This window comes from Ptychodera flava, unplaced genomic scaffold (genome assembly GCF_041260155.1).
Source record: "Ptychodera flava strain L36383 unplaced genomic scaffold, AS_Pfla_20210202 Scaffold_45__1_contigs__length_1260105_pilon, whole genome shotgun sequence".
Taxonomy (NCBI): domain Eukaryota; kingdom Metazoa; phylum Hemichordata; class Enteropneusta; family Ptychoderidae; genus Ptychodera; species Ptychodera flava.
In genome coordinates, this window is record NW_027248367.1 from 985,769 (window position 1) to 1,000,270 (window position 14,502).

Below are 14,502 nucleotides of genomic sequence, written 5' to 3' on the forward strand. Positions count from 1 at the left end.
CAGGCAATAAATAAATAAACACGAATAAACCGAAACAGCAACACCAAGAAGGGGCCTGAAGTGGTGATCAAAATTTGCCAACATACGACTCTTTCACTGCCCAAGTAGGTGCACTATCAGGCACAGGCCTGCTTGAAGCTGTCCCATCCCTCCTTTCGTGAATGAATCCACCCCCCATTTTAGTCAATCTTCTTTTGTGGCACTTGTCCAGCAGTGTGAAGGCTTCGTTGACAAATTTTGATCGCCAAAGCAGTTGCCTCCTTCTCAATGGCTTGGCTTTCCTGGAGACAGCCAGGTCATCATCCGAAGAAGAAAACTCAGCAAATGAGTCAGTGTCCTCGCTTGACATATAGAGAGTACTCATAACCACTTTAAGCTTTTCTTTCTTTCTTCCTCTATTGATGAGCACTTTTTAGAACCTCACGTCACCTTATTAATTTCTGGAAGAAAAAAAAATATATATATATAAATCACTATTCCTGATTAGTTGTTTATTCATCTGATGATCACTAACCAGCATGAAACTCGAGTAATGAGGTTGAAGGTACAACTTGAAACTATTATTAATATTCTGTACAGACAGCTTAAATTCCCTACGTAGACAACACAATAATGTATGGCAGTAAAACTTTATATATCATTCCAAAAGTAAGACTGGCTTCGGACACAAGATAACTGAAATGCGCACAAACAATAAAATGTCTACCTAAGTACATTACCACTTTGGAATTGTCATCATTGACCGAGATTTCAAATTGTTAGCCTTTGTACTTTGAATCCATGTTACTAATGCCAATAAGAAAAATAAATTGTCTCATTACCTGCTGCTTTCTTTGCCTTCTGGCTTGTTTGACTCTAAATGTGGCAGCCTTGCCTGAGGTCTCTCTCTTATTTTCTTTTCTTTTCGTGAAAAAGTATGTCCTCATGGCAACTAAAAAAAAAGAGTTGAGACAACTGAATTAATACAAGGGAAACATACATTTTGAATATGACACTGTGATATAATGTCAACTGAAGACCCCATCTATATTGAATACCCTTTTCAAAGCAGCACAATAAAATTATGCATGAAATAAATATGGTAGGAACATAATATTTGTAAGACCATGAAATTGCATATTCAATCCCGGTCTGTGTGATCCATGCAGCAACTGCAACATCCTTGATCCCAACAAGGTGAATGGTTTATTGATGGTCATAACATACAACAGCGGTGATACAAAGGTATATTCTCCAAATATATTTGATGTAGCCTGACTACTCGCAAATATCATAAGAGTAAACTCACCCTGAATAACTGCTTCATCATCATCATTTAGTTGACTTTTAACGGCTTTCTTTATTTCTTCATTCACGTCTCTATTAACTGGGTGACCAAACCTGAAAGAAATAATTGACAACAGTCAGACCCTACCAAACAAAACCAAAACAAAACATATCAAGCTACATTCCATTCTTTAGTGGTAAGATCATTCATTTTTGGTGGCATTTCACAACTAAACATCTCTACAGTTTATATTTATAGTCAATGATACTTGCACATGTTAGCAAATTTTTTGGCAAACGCATGAGGGACATCATGATTAAAATACTTACGGTTTAGTTGTGTCCCACTTCTGTTCATTTTGAACAAGAGCAATGTACACATCGTGAACCGCTTTCTGCAATAAAAAAAGACATCAGACTTCAGTTCAACAGGATTGACTTCTTCACACATGGTAATCATCACAGTAAACATTCAAAGACAATGTATTCGCCAGCAACAAATGTCAAGGGTCAAAAAAAAAACACATCAGATTTGAGCTCAACAGGATTGGATGAAATATGTAAATATTAAATCAGCTGTTTATTCTTCACACATGATAATCATCACAATAAACATTCCCAGGCAATGTTGTCGCCAGCACAGTAAGTGTCAAAGGTCATGTCTGGAATTAGTCGAATTCTGTAATTATTCACGGTATGTTTGGTGGTTTGAAATTAATGCTCCAAGGTACGGAACATACTTATATCGGTGATTTATTCTGACGCTGGCGTACCCTACTGCAACTGTAGCAAAAATAACAGGCGACCACTAATTTGTACAAGGAAAAACAGGGTTACTCAGAATGACCCGTTGCCCATACCAATGTCCCACATTATACAGTAAACTTTATCACGTAAATTCCTACCTTCACTTTCACGGATGGCCTTATCTTCCTTCTAGAGTTAGTTTCGTTAGCAAGTTTTTCTTCTAGCAGCTGTTGCTTCTTCAACATCTCTTCCTGGTTTTTAAAAGTCGTTGAAATTTGCTTCTGCTGAACGTCATCAATTCGTCTTCCATACGATCGCAGCTACGACTTGGTGAAGACGACGTCGACTCGCTGGTAACTTGTGGTGACGGCATGTTGTTTGCGGAGATACCAGTGTACACGATGTTTGCAGAACTGATTGTTTGTATTTCCCGCATCGTCGGCGCTGTTTTTATAGAAAAAAATCGCGCAATGACTTATGGGTATACCCTCGTACCAAAGATTATTTCTGCAAACACTTACAAAAATTGTAAAAATGTGACTTCATCTTTATTCTTTTGGTTCCAAATACAATAATTTAACCACATTGTAAAATCATAATTTATATAAAATCTGGAGTACCTCCACAGCGTAATAAGGGAAAGTGGCTTCACACATCACTCATCTCGTCTTGTATGTGCTTTGGTGTGTTTAGTGTCGGAAATGTTTGGCTGTTAGTGTGAAAATTAACAAACGAATCCTTAATTTTAAAATAAGCCAGGGCGAGACGTAGACGTAGTCAGATGTGTCTTTGACAACCTGACTCTTTTTTTATCCCCACGTTTTGAAACCAGAGCGGTCTCTTCCTCAGTCGCCTAAGATATATATATATTTATATATATATATATATATATATATATATATATATAATATATATATATATATATATATATATATATATATATATTATATATATATATATCTTTTTTGTTTTATGTCACGTCGATATTGTTGATCTCCTGTTCTTCTAGCAATGAAGCCAGAATATTATGTTTGGATCGTCATGTTGTTCGTTCGTTTGTTCATTGACTTGTTCCTAATACAAAAATGCCGTGGACTTTGGCCTGTATCAGTATATCGCTAATGTTTGGATTTTTTTGTATGCGATGATCGGTTGTTGAAATATTTCATTCAGGCTTAGTGTTTCGTCCTTGTCTATGTGTTCCCAGTTTTCGCACATTGCTGCTTTTTATAGCTTGTGCTCTTATATATATGTTGCTATAATTTTCGTTGTGAAGACTAGTGTTTTCTTTGTTTCTTCGTTTGTTCGCTTGTGTTCTAGTTGCGTAACTCGTGCGGCGAAGTGTGCTTGTGATGTGACTGGAGATTTCCTGTTGTTTTAGCCATGTTCAATTAATCTGGCATAAAGTGTATTGACCTTTGAAACAAAGTCATTTTTGTGTTGCAAGTTCTGATGTATCTTAGTGTTTGCCTTTGATCAGGCTTTTAAAGCGTAGATTTCAGGTGGCCTGATGTTTTATGTAAGAATTCAAATCTGTCGATTTCTGTTCTTAGTTGTATATAGAGTCCATCGAGACTTTTGTTTGGATTTGTCTTTTTTGGTCAATTTGTGTCGCATATGTATTGGATTTTCCTTCTCCTAATGTTTGCGTCTTGTATGAGATGAACTCTGTGAGGACGATTTGGTGTTGGGATGAATTTCAACCCTTACCCAGTGCATTGATTTTTGCTGTTGTTAACTTGTGTAATGATAGATTTTGATGAATCTAAGATTCGTGTTGTTATTTATGTTTATGCTATGTTCGGCATTTGTACGGAGTTTCATTGTGTTTGAGATAATATAGTGTCTCCTCTGTACCGTCTTTTTCTGGCAATTTTGTTGTTTTTCCTGTTTCTGTGTTTGGTGACACAGTATTGTGTAAACTTGTATTTTGCATTTGTGTTACGGTAGTTCTTGTTTGGAGAATTTGCTGGCCTTGAAAAAGGCCGTCTGCCATGGGTTTCAAAGACAGATCCGATTCTGTTCGTCCCTCTGGAGTTTGTGTTTTGGGTTATGTATAGCCTTTCGTTTGGCCAATAAATTATATCGGCTCTGGAGGCATTTGGTTGTCTTTCGTGTTGTGGGATCTTGACAACTGTCAATCTCTGTTTATTGTTTGGCGATCAATGTCTTTCTAACAAACGAATCGTTAGTTTTAAAATAAGCCATGACGAGACGTAGGCGTAGTAAGATCCCTTACGGAAATTTGTGATCTACATCTAGTCCGCAGTAGATCTACATTAGACTTTATTTTAATTGGCCTGTAGATCTACTTCTTCATTTATTTTTATGCATACTAATTAGGTCATAGGTCAGCTGGTAGATTAGATGTAGACATAATGTAGACCATGATGTAGACAAAAATTAGACGAAACAGTAGATCTACCGCTTCATCTACCAGCTCATTAGTATGCACAAAATTAGATGAGACAACGTGTAGATCTACAGTAGATATGCAGTAGATCTGTTGCAGATCACTCAGTTCAAGTAAAGTGATCGATCAACGGTAGATGAAACTCTCACATCACAGCATATATACTATACCGACATAATAGCGAAGACTTAATTCCAATGTCGTTCCAGGTACATACAGCAGACAACCTCATACTGGAAAAAAAGATTCTGACAAAAAAGTTAAAAATTGATTATGTTTAATTACACTCAACAAAAGATTTAACAATACAACTAAAGATTAACCCCTACCCCCTATCCCCTGAAACACAGAAATTGCATTTACCATGCATGTAATTTAATTATCTACGGCCCCAAACTTAGATGATTTCAAATTTCTTTTAAAGTCAAGGTGGTTCTTGTTTTACTCAGCAAAGCATGTAGAAACACCCAAAGATAGCTTGTCAACACGGCATCTTTACTTACAAACTGCAGTTCTTTTTGTGAATCAGAAATTTGATCTGAGATACATGTAGAGTTTATCAGTCTAGTAATGAACAGCCTCAGTTGACATCTTGAGGTTAAACGCTAAGTGAGGATATGCTTTTTCAAGTATAGCAAACTGAAATCAACATGAAAGACAAAAACAATGGAAAAATCATCAAAAGTTAGAACTACAAGCCTTTTAAGAAGCTACATGAACTGATAATGAATTTTGATTCAAATTTGAAATGTTATATTTCACTGTCATCATAGTTGGGGCATACACAAAAGGATTACACTGCATCAGAGTGTGATATCAGCATCCATTAATTAAGTAGAGAGTGAGGTAGAAGTATGTTACCTTATCTGAAGAGAAGCAGTAACAGATGTACTCTTGATATTTGTAAAAAATAAACTAGAAAAAATTTCCTGAGATGCAAATAAGTTTCATTATGGCTGTTCCTAGTGCATTTGGAAAGTTATGTAAATGATCACATGGATATTTCATTGACTTACATTTTTTTAACAATAGCTTAGGTGAATCTTTTTTTAACTTGTTTGGAAAAAGTTCACACCAAATTTTGAAATTTTAAGAGATAATATGCTTGATTACGACAAATGAAAACATATTGAATATGATCACTTAAAGCAACTAACAATTAACAAAAAGGTACAGAACATACGCAAAATAGGAAAAATAAAGAGTGTATAACAAATCTACACTTAAAAGCAAATCTAACAAGATCACTAGTACAGAAATTTGTGAGAAATGGACACTTTCTTGCTCTTTTGCAAGAAGTAAGCGAGAATACATACTTTCTCGCAATAAATGAGTGAGAATTTTCAATCAGCTGGCGAGAACTGCGTTTTCTCGCTCAGCATCTGCGAGAAACTGAATTCTCGCAATCAATCAGCCAGAAATTTGTTTTCTTGCTCTGCATCTGCAAGAAATTGTATTCTTGTGTATACGCATTTCACAAAATTTCAAAATTTCTTGCAGATGCAGAGCGAGAAAACTAGTTCTCGCTGATTGATTGCAAGAATTCAATTTCTCACAGATGCAGATGAGAAAGCACAGTTCTTGCAGCTTGATTGCAAGAAAGTATGTATTCTCATTTACTTCTCGCAATAAAGTGAGAAAGTGTCCACTTCTAGCAAATTTCTGTACTAGTGGATTAAGCTTGAAAATACATGTAAGCATAACATGTCTGTTACATGTGAATAATGTCATGAGATCCCTGACAGTTCAATAGAAAAAATATACCACGATCTTACTGTTGATTCCCTTGATGGAAAGGATTGTTCTATAACAGACAGCTGGTCATCTTTTGCATATTATTACCTACAAAGCAACAAAGAAAAAGTCTGTAAGTTCAACATGAAAGGGGACATAAAAGCACTTTGCGCATGGAACTTCCATTAAACTGACAACTCATTAATAATTACTTCAGCCAATATCTGATGAGTATTATAATACTGGAAATTGTCATATCAAGTTTAAAACTTACACAGAACTGGTTGAGAAACTTAAGTTTTTGTGTACAGTCAAGATCACAGTTGAGGAACTTTGAAAACAATATTTCTTTATATTAATGCTAAGTGCAGGCAGAAAACTTTAAGTGACAGGCCATGCATTTCTTTGAAATACATTTAAAACGTTCTTGCAAAAAGACAAATTAACAATTGACCATGAGTTGAATTGACATGCACATTATGACATGGCTATGCTTTTCTTACAGGAATTAACCGACATGCTGTCATGCTTTACCAACTCAAAGCATTCATCAAGACAGAAAACCTGTTGAATACTGACACTTATTTGCTATTATTTCCAGTACATTTCCTTTTCATTTCCCTAATGGCCGTGTGGCATTTTTGTGTCAATTGCCTGTTTAATGAGGATGGATCCAATGCAATGTTGTTTTTTTTGCAACTGTCATGGTGTAGCCTGAAATATAAGAGAAAACTTTAACTGCACAAAATTTGACACGCTACCTGGAAACATAGCCAAAATTTGCAAAGTTACTTTTGATCACAAAACAAAAATTCAACCATTAAAGGGAAAGATAGTTTTCCACTAGGTGAACCTACATTTGTACTTGTTACATGTAAAAAAGTAAAAAGTTATATGCAAAGTAGTAAATAACTACACTGTTTTCATTAGTCCTATCTCTTTGGTAGCTACAATGCAAAACAACCAGGTCAACTTGGTAGCAAGTAAACTCAGTTGAGACTTTTTCAAGTTACACAATCTCAAACACATCCTATTTTACATCAGACCATCCTTAAAATGCCAATCTGCATTGGCACATGAGGCTAAACAAGTTATTGTTAATAATGATGATTGGTGTACTCACTTTTTATTGCCTGTACAATATTTTGATCCAATGGCATTTTCCCGTTGGTTGACCTCGATGAAGCTGTGGATACTGCTCTCACTTCCGCAGGGAAGAAATGGTCCACTAACTTTAGAAATAATTTCTTAGGTTCTTGTCTTGCCTCTGCTAATATTGTGGAGATGGTGGGTATGGGTATCATGACACCACTTTTTGGGACAAGTTCCGTGAACTCCTTCAAGCAAAAAAAAAGGACTTTGTGTTGAACACTCTTATCTCAGTGAAAGCTAAATATTTGTAAAACAATTGTAACTGGTTACTGGCAGTCTGTATAACCACTTTTTGTCATTACATGATAGATTTGTGCTTAGAAAAATGATCACCTTAGTAGTTTCTCGTTATAAACAATTAAATGTTACTATCATGGATGATGATTTTATTCAGCATTGCATGTTTAACTACAGTGATTACCTGTACTCCATCACACTCAAAAGACTGAAAGTTTAGTTTAGGGAAGATGCCTGATGAACGCTAATTAAAGGGACAAGCTGGCCATTTCTCATGAACTTTGTTTGATGTGAGATACTACTTATATTGTTTGAGATGTTGTAAGATACTAAATGAATGGGTGAGAATGCATTGTTTGAGATGTTGTAAGATACTAAATGAATGGGTGAGAGTGCATATATTCAACCTGGTTTTAGCAACAAAACATGAAATCATCATGAAAATGAATTAATGGTCATGACCATTCTCACCCATTCATTTAGTATCTTACATCTCAAACATTATATAAGTAGTATCTCACATCAAACAAAATTCATGAAAAATAACTGACTTTGTCACTTCAATGTTTTTTCAAAATGATTATCATATATCTTATTTACATATGTGTACCTCTAACAATATAAATTATCACCATGACATTATTCAAAGTTCTTTATGATCTACATGTGCAAATAATGTAAATGTATAGTTTTTCATTGCTTACCTCAAGTGAACCTGTTGTCTGCATATTAGGGTCACAACAAGGACGGGAGAAGTAGAGGTAACACCAGCAGTAGGACTTTTAGAAAGATGTGGCTGACCACCAACAACACCCTTCTCATATGGCTCGACCTGAGATATATAAAAGGAGAAGTTCATATTTCTGCATTTGTGTCAATATTACTTTGGTTGCCTATAGTTAATCTCCTTCATGTAAACTTCATAAAGTTGTTTTTCCCTGTAGCAAACATAGCATCCATTAATTGAAAAATCAAAGGGTATTTCCTTTATGATGCATATATACCTGCCAGTAGTACAGCATTTGTATTTACCTGTGATGTAAATACAAATTTTCTTTTGCTTTCAAATCATGTTTACTTACTTTGATATGTTCTGCTGTTGTTGGCTTTGCTTCTGTCAATATTTGGAAAACCTCTTTCAAATAGTTACATACTTCAGGAGGAGGCTCTGTAAGGAGAGAGTGCATATGCGGGTAAAAACTATGAGCAATACGCATTCAGTGAGCATGGGTTTCACTGTTCTAAAATTGTCAAACATGTCCTTTTCAAGTTATCTTCCCTGTGTATACCAAACTCTGAAGGTATTTAAGTGATCTGATAGAATAAGCACATCTGGAAATAATTCAGGAAATAAAAAAATGCACAAAATATTTTTAAATGCAGAATTTGTTTAAAAGTTTCATAAGATGGTGAAACATGCATAAAAATGTGATTAATCTCACTTGGTATCATTACGTAGTCTTGTTTGGATATCTCAGCTGGTTGTTGAGTGTAGACTTGTTTGGATATCTCAGCTGGTTGTTGAGTGTAGACTTGTTTGGATATCTTAGCTGGTTGAGTGTAGACTTGTTTGGGTATCTCAGCTGGTAGTTGAGTGTAGACTTGTTTGGGTATCTCAGCTGGTAGTTGAGTGTAGACTTGTTTGGGTATCTCAGCTGGTTGTTGAGTGTACACTTCACTCTCATCATCATCATGATAAAGTGGCTGCATTGCTGCTGCAATGACCCTCCAGTTGTTGTATTGGTATCCAAGTCATGCATGGTGACATCACTATCACTGTCATTTAGTAAGTCCAGAAAAGATTCTTGCTTTTGTGCGGTAGGTCTTGGTCCTGATTGTGATTGAAACTGGCTATTTATCTCCACTTTTGACACTGGCGTTGCATATGCTCCGTATGTGCATGGCATGGCAGAAGATGATAATTTTGTATGTGGTGAAGGGCACATTGGGGACACTGATGTTGTGTCGCAAGAATGCTTCACACATTTGTTTGGGCTGTACTCAGTAGGTGAAGTGTCCCCGGTACTTGCTGTAGAAGATCTGTTGAAGTGTTCGGCAAAGTACTGAGCAGTAGTTTCTCTGATAGCATTATTCTTAGCCTTTTCTATTTGCAGTTTCTTTTCTTTTGATAATCCTGGCTTCTTTCCTTTGGCAACTTTACTTGGAGAGTTCTTATCAACATCTTGTTTCTGCTGCTTGCCACTGCTTGTTTTTTGTTCAGCTTGCTTACCATCTGTGCTTGCTTTATGTTTCATTCCTTTTTTTGATACTGTTTTATCTTTTTTTTGATAGTTTTTGATTTTTTCTTTGGAGATAACTGGGCAAATTCGCACGTTTCCATTGCTCTCCTCTTCTCTGTTGCTTTCCTTTCCCTGGTCTTTGCAGCTTTTCTTTTTCCCGTGCTTCTTTTAATTTCGCCACAAACTCCAATTCTTTTCTCTTTACTTCTCTTTCAGCACCTTAAAGGAAAACAAAGACTTTATTATATATCAATATCAGCAACCATTTGGTCGATTTCTGTCTGATTATACATGTAATTGCATTTCATTTATGCTTTACTTATACAATGGACTTGCTATTTGTACAAAGCTGAAAAGACGAAACATTTCTTTGAAATAATGAAAATGTAACACGAAGTTTGAAACATACATAAGGCTTGTGAACAAAAACAATGTAATTTAATTTTTTGTAAATGTTTTGAATTTGTATGAACAATACTCAAAAAGTATAAGTGGGTGAACAGATTACCAAAAGAAATATGTTGTACCATCATCGGCATGACTGCAAAAGTGAATTACAAAGGTAATGCCTGATGCTACATAGGCAAATAAAGCAAACACTAATCCACATTAGAGATAATAAACATACGATGGTTGATTCGATCGCCATGATCTATGAAGAACTAGTGGGTGACTGCTTTTGGTATACTGTTGAAGTCACTTTACCTCCTGATTAGAGATCAAACTGTCATTATTAGGAAGACGTTGATAAGTAAATATCTGTCATAATTTGATGATGCACCATGGCACACTTCCCTAATTCGTCATGCATGTTGACAGTACCAGCGTTGTGTTTGACATATCAGTCTGTCACTAGTCCAAATTCCAGTCTATGTAGCCGACAATGAGATGCTAATGATATGCATAGTGTACAAGTCTGAAGGTCTCCTCGACTAAGCTGGTTGCTCACTTTCTACAATTTTTATGGTATTCTACCTGCAACTTAAAACTGATAGTGATTTTGTAGCTCATTCTATACTATTTTTCACAGTATTTGATAACCGGTATCAGACAGTTCGTGTCGGCTATACATAGACGATCTGCCCAAATTCCACTGTGATGAGATCACACATATCACACGAGTATGGTCCCCTGCATGTTGAAAGTCTCTAGTCTGTGCAGTGTTCAAAATTTGAGTTTATAGCAGATAAGCGCAATATTTGGGTGACGGATGAATTTGACATTTTTTTGTTAGAGCAACAAAGTTTTTTTAGTGTACGATAAGATATTGACGGTTTGTGTAATGTAATTTTCAGCAAAAACCGCGCGAAATCCTTTCGATAAACAGATACGGCTAAGGGGCGCTGCGCGCTGCTGTCTATGGGCTAATCAAGGAGGTGGCACAGCGGTCTATGCATCCATCTTCAGTCGTACGATACTGTTTTCTCAACCGATTGTTGTGGGATGTAGTTTTAGGTCAGTTATACACACGCTTTTAAGGTTTTAAAACGATGTACTCACCTATTTTAATGACCTTCGCATCGTATACGTTACTTTCGTTCTCTGATGTTTCAGGGTTGAACGTCGTCCATCTCACACCAACAGTTGTTTTTTCCTCTGGATTTTCGGCTGTTATCGATGATACAGGGACTGATGCATAACTGTCATCTTTTCCGAAATACACAAGTGCCCAAGACATTGTTGAAAGACTCGAAAGATCAACATGCGAGCCCAGCGGCGATCAGAGCGAAGCGTATAAGCAGTACTGCTGGTAGTTGAAAAGCGCGCCTGAAATACCTTTACTGCGCACGCGCAATTTTATTCAGATCACTTTGACCCGGAAGTAGTAGGTTTGCGTGTTGCTCCCTGGCGTCTACGTAAAGTTTACAACTTCAGTTTATACCGATACGTCTTTTTTAAATCAATTACGCGTTGCTATCCAGTCATGTCAAAAAGGCGACGAATTACTGTTAGGACCATGTTAGGTAAGTATTATTGCCAGTATTAAACAGACTGGAAAATATGCACAATGAAAAATGTGATATAGGGGAGCACAGGTCATCTAGCTCGACCATGCAAAATATCTGTTGACGGCCACCTCAACCCCGGTACCAAAGTCATTTAGACCTCGTCATATTTTTATCCTTACATGACAACATTGTTGTTTGCTTCGAAACGATAATTTGGCTGTTTGATACGCTAAATGCAGGCGGTGTAGTACGTACTCCACGGCCTTGCGCCTTCGCGTCCGCGGAGACGATTTGCTGTGTATTATACGTATATGCATCTGCCAACTAGCGTCTTCAAAGTGCTATGAACATCGATTAAAACTGACGACATGCATTCGAGACAATAATACACGTGTGTCTCCATAGTACCGAAGGATAAGTATGAGGGGTCGAGGTTACCTGCAGGGCTGACGGGCATTGGCAAGTAAAACAATGCTCTTTTGTTTGGGTAATACACTTGAGTTTATATAAGATATTCACAAGATTTTTAGCTAACGTGTGCTGATAATGTTGGGTTTGCTACAAGTTCAGTTCTACTGGCTATCCTGTGTTAATGTTTTTGTACAATCTACAATAATTTTGAAGGGCTAAGGCAGGAATGCATAACCTACCACAGAAGAAAAATCATGATTAAAGGTATTTCTCGGGAGTACATGAAGTAACATACAAGAGAGACCATAAAGACAAAGCTATATCCCAACGTCATTGCTATATACACATGCAGTTGGTAAAAACAGTATGATTAAGCATTGCTGATGATATTTTCACAAGGGAAAGCCTTATTGTACTGAAATGTCAGTATACTTCTGAAATCATTTTCCTCATTGATGTCTGTCATAAGAGCACAACCTATTGTTTGTTCTGTTGCAGATTAATATTCTTTACTTTGCATTTTGACACTTCTTTTTCTTTTAGAGGAGTTTCGTGAGCAATCAAGTGCAGATCATCAATCTACTACATCAATAGAAGATGGCCATGCTGGGAATGGTGCATCACATCTCTGTAATAATTCTTTGTCTGCTCTAGAAACATCACAAGAGGCAGTAGGTCACTTTCATACAGTTGACACAGAATCAAAAGTTACTAATGCAACACACACTAATGACAGAATGTCTTTAGAAAGAGATCAAAGCATGGATGCTGCTTCTGATACTGACTTGTCCAACCAAGAAATGTCGTTTGATGAAAATATGCTCATATCACACAAGAAAGAGGCAAAAGAATGTGAGTACTTGGAAATGATAAACAGTATGAACAATTACTCTGCAAAAAATATAGAATACACAGGTGATGATTGGCTCATCGAACATCTTAAACTGCAGAGTAGTTGTAATGATGATCTGAATGAGATTGGTGAGATGGCAGATGAAAATAAAGGAAATGATGAAGAGGCTACAGCTGACGCTCCAACAGAGAAAGACTTCACTGATTACTTCAAGACACAGAGTGAGGCTGAGGACACTTATGCCAGTGATAGACAACCAATATTTCCATCAGCAAAACTTAGTGTTGGAGTAAGCATGTTATTGATCATCACTTATGTTCTGAAATATCACTTGTCTGGAGAAGCTCTTACAGATCTGCTGCAGCTGATTAACCTCCATTGTGCTGCCTCGCATCCTGGTTTGCAATCAATACATGTATTTTTTAAATACTTCCAGAAACTTCAAAACCCACTGGTCTTCCACCATTACTGTTCATCATGTTTGTTTAAATTGGACGATCCATCTGTTGTGATATGTCCCAATGATGTATGCCACAATGATTTATCAAAGCATGGAGCAAAATCTTTTTTTATTGAAATTCCTATTGAAGCCCAGCTGCAGTCTTTATTCAGTCGTGGTAACTTCTACGATGATCTTGCACACCGTTTCAGACGCAAGAAAAAACATCAAAAAGATATTGCAGACATTTATGATGGATCTTTGTATCAGCGTCATTTTGTAAACAATGGGATTTTGTCCCATCAGGAAAATATCTCATTGATGTGGAACACTGATGGGGTTCCAGTGTTCAAATCATCCTCATATTCCCTGTGGCCTCTTTACCTAACTATAAATGAACTCCCCCTTGACAAGAGAACCAAAAATGAAAAATATGCTGTTTGCTGGATTATGGTTTGGTTCTTCAAAGCCACAAATGTTGACCTACCTGCAACCCTTTCATTCGACATTTGACAAACTTGAAAGAGAAGGTGTGGCAGTGGAGACAGCAACGGGACAGTCTTTCAGGTCAAAAGTGATCCTGATATGTGGTACATCTGACTTGCCGGCCAAGAGTTTAGTTTGCAATATGATTCAATTCAATGGATTTTATGGATGTGTCAAGTGTCTTCAACCTGGTAAAACTGTGACAACAGCAAAAGGAGGGCACGTTCACGTCTTTCCATTCATTAAGGAGGATGCTACTGGCCCAAAGAGGACACATGAACAGTTTCTTGAAGATGCAAAATCAGCATTTGATTCTGGTAAGTTTTGTTATTAAAGGGGAAGTTCACCCAGGCTAATTTTTTCACATGTGCTAACTTTGGGGTCACTTATTTGGAAAAGTCTCTTTCGCCGGTCATAACTCACACGATCTATTACAAAATTGGACAAAAATACTACTGATGGAAGTTGCAGTTTAGGGCTTCATCAACTACATGTATTTTGAATCATGGGGGAAAAAGCGCCAAGCTTGGCGGGTTTTTTCCATGAGTCATAATACATTAGGTTGAAATCACCCT

At 36.7% G+C, this 14,502-nt stretch overlaps 4 protein-coding genes across 5 annotated transcripts in view; 2 read left to right on the forward strand and 2 right to left on the reverse strand.

Annotated features, from left to right (window-relative positions):
• Positions 1-14,502, forward strand: part of LOC139128163 (origin recognition complex subunit 4-like) — a 272,861-nt gene that overhangs the window by 216,524 nt on the left and 41,835 nt on the right. The gene's annotated exons all lie outside the window — the stretch shown is intronic.
• Positions 662-2,852, reverse strand: LOC139128210 (uncharacterized). Its single transcript, XM_070694034.1, has 4 exons — positions 2,172-2,852; positions 1,597-1,661; positions 1,289-1,380; positions 662-931 (listed from the first exon to the last, which is right to left on the reverse strand). The coding sequence occupies exons 1-4, from the start codon at positions 2,256-2,258 to the stop codon at positions 759-761; spliced, it is 417 nt and encodes a 138-aa protein (XP_070550135.1). The 5' UTR covers positions 2,259-2,852; the 3' UTR covers positions 662-758.
• LOC139128168 (myosin light chain kinase, smooth muscle-like) lies at positions 5,926-9,270 on the reverse strand. Of its 2 annotated transcripts, XM_070694004.1 has the most exons (6): positions 8,992-9,270; positions 8,632-8,717; positions 8,254-8,381; positions 7,284-7,497; positions 6,740-6,874; positions 5,926-6,268 (listed from the first exon to the last, which is right to left on the reverse strand). In XM_070694004.1, exons 1-4 carry the CDS (start codon positions 9,257-9,259, stop codon positions 7,461-7,463), a joined length of 519 nt encoding a protein of 172 aa, XP_070550105.1. In that variant the 5' UTR covers positions 9,260-9,270; the 3' UTR covers positions 5,926-6,268; positions 6,740-6,874; positions 7,284-7,460. The 2 variants fall into 2 exon arrangements, with proteins under 2 accessions (XP_070550105.1, XP_070550104.1); XM_070694003.1 differs by lacking the exon at positions 6,740-6,874 and having other exon boundaries at positions 5,927-6,268.
• Positions 11,652-13,954, forward strand: LOC139128172 (uncharacterized). Its single transcript, XM_070694008.1, has 2 exons — positions 11,652-11,753; positions 12,693-13,954. The coding sequence occupies exons 1-2, from the start codon at positions 11,714-11,716 to the stop codon at positions 13,952-13,954; spliced, it is 1,302 nt and encodes a 433-aa protein (XP_070550109.1). The 5' UTR covers positions 11,652-11,713.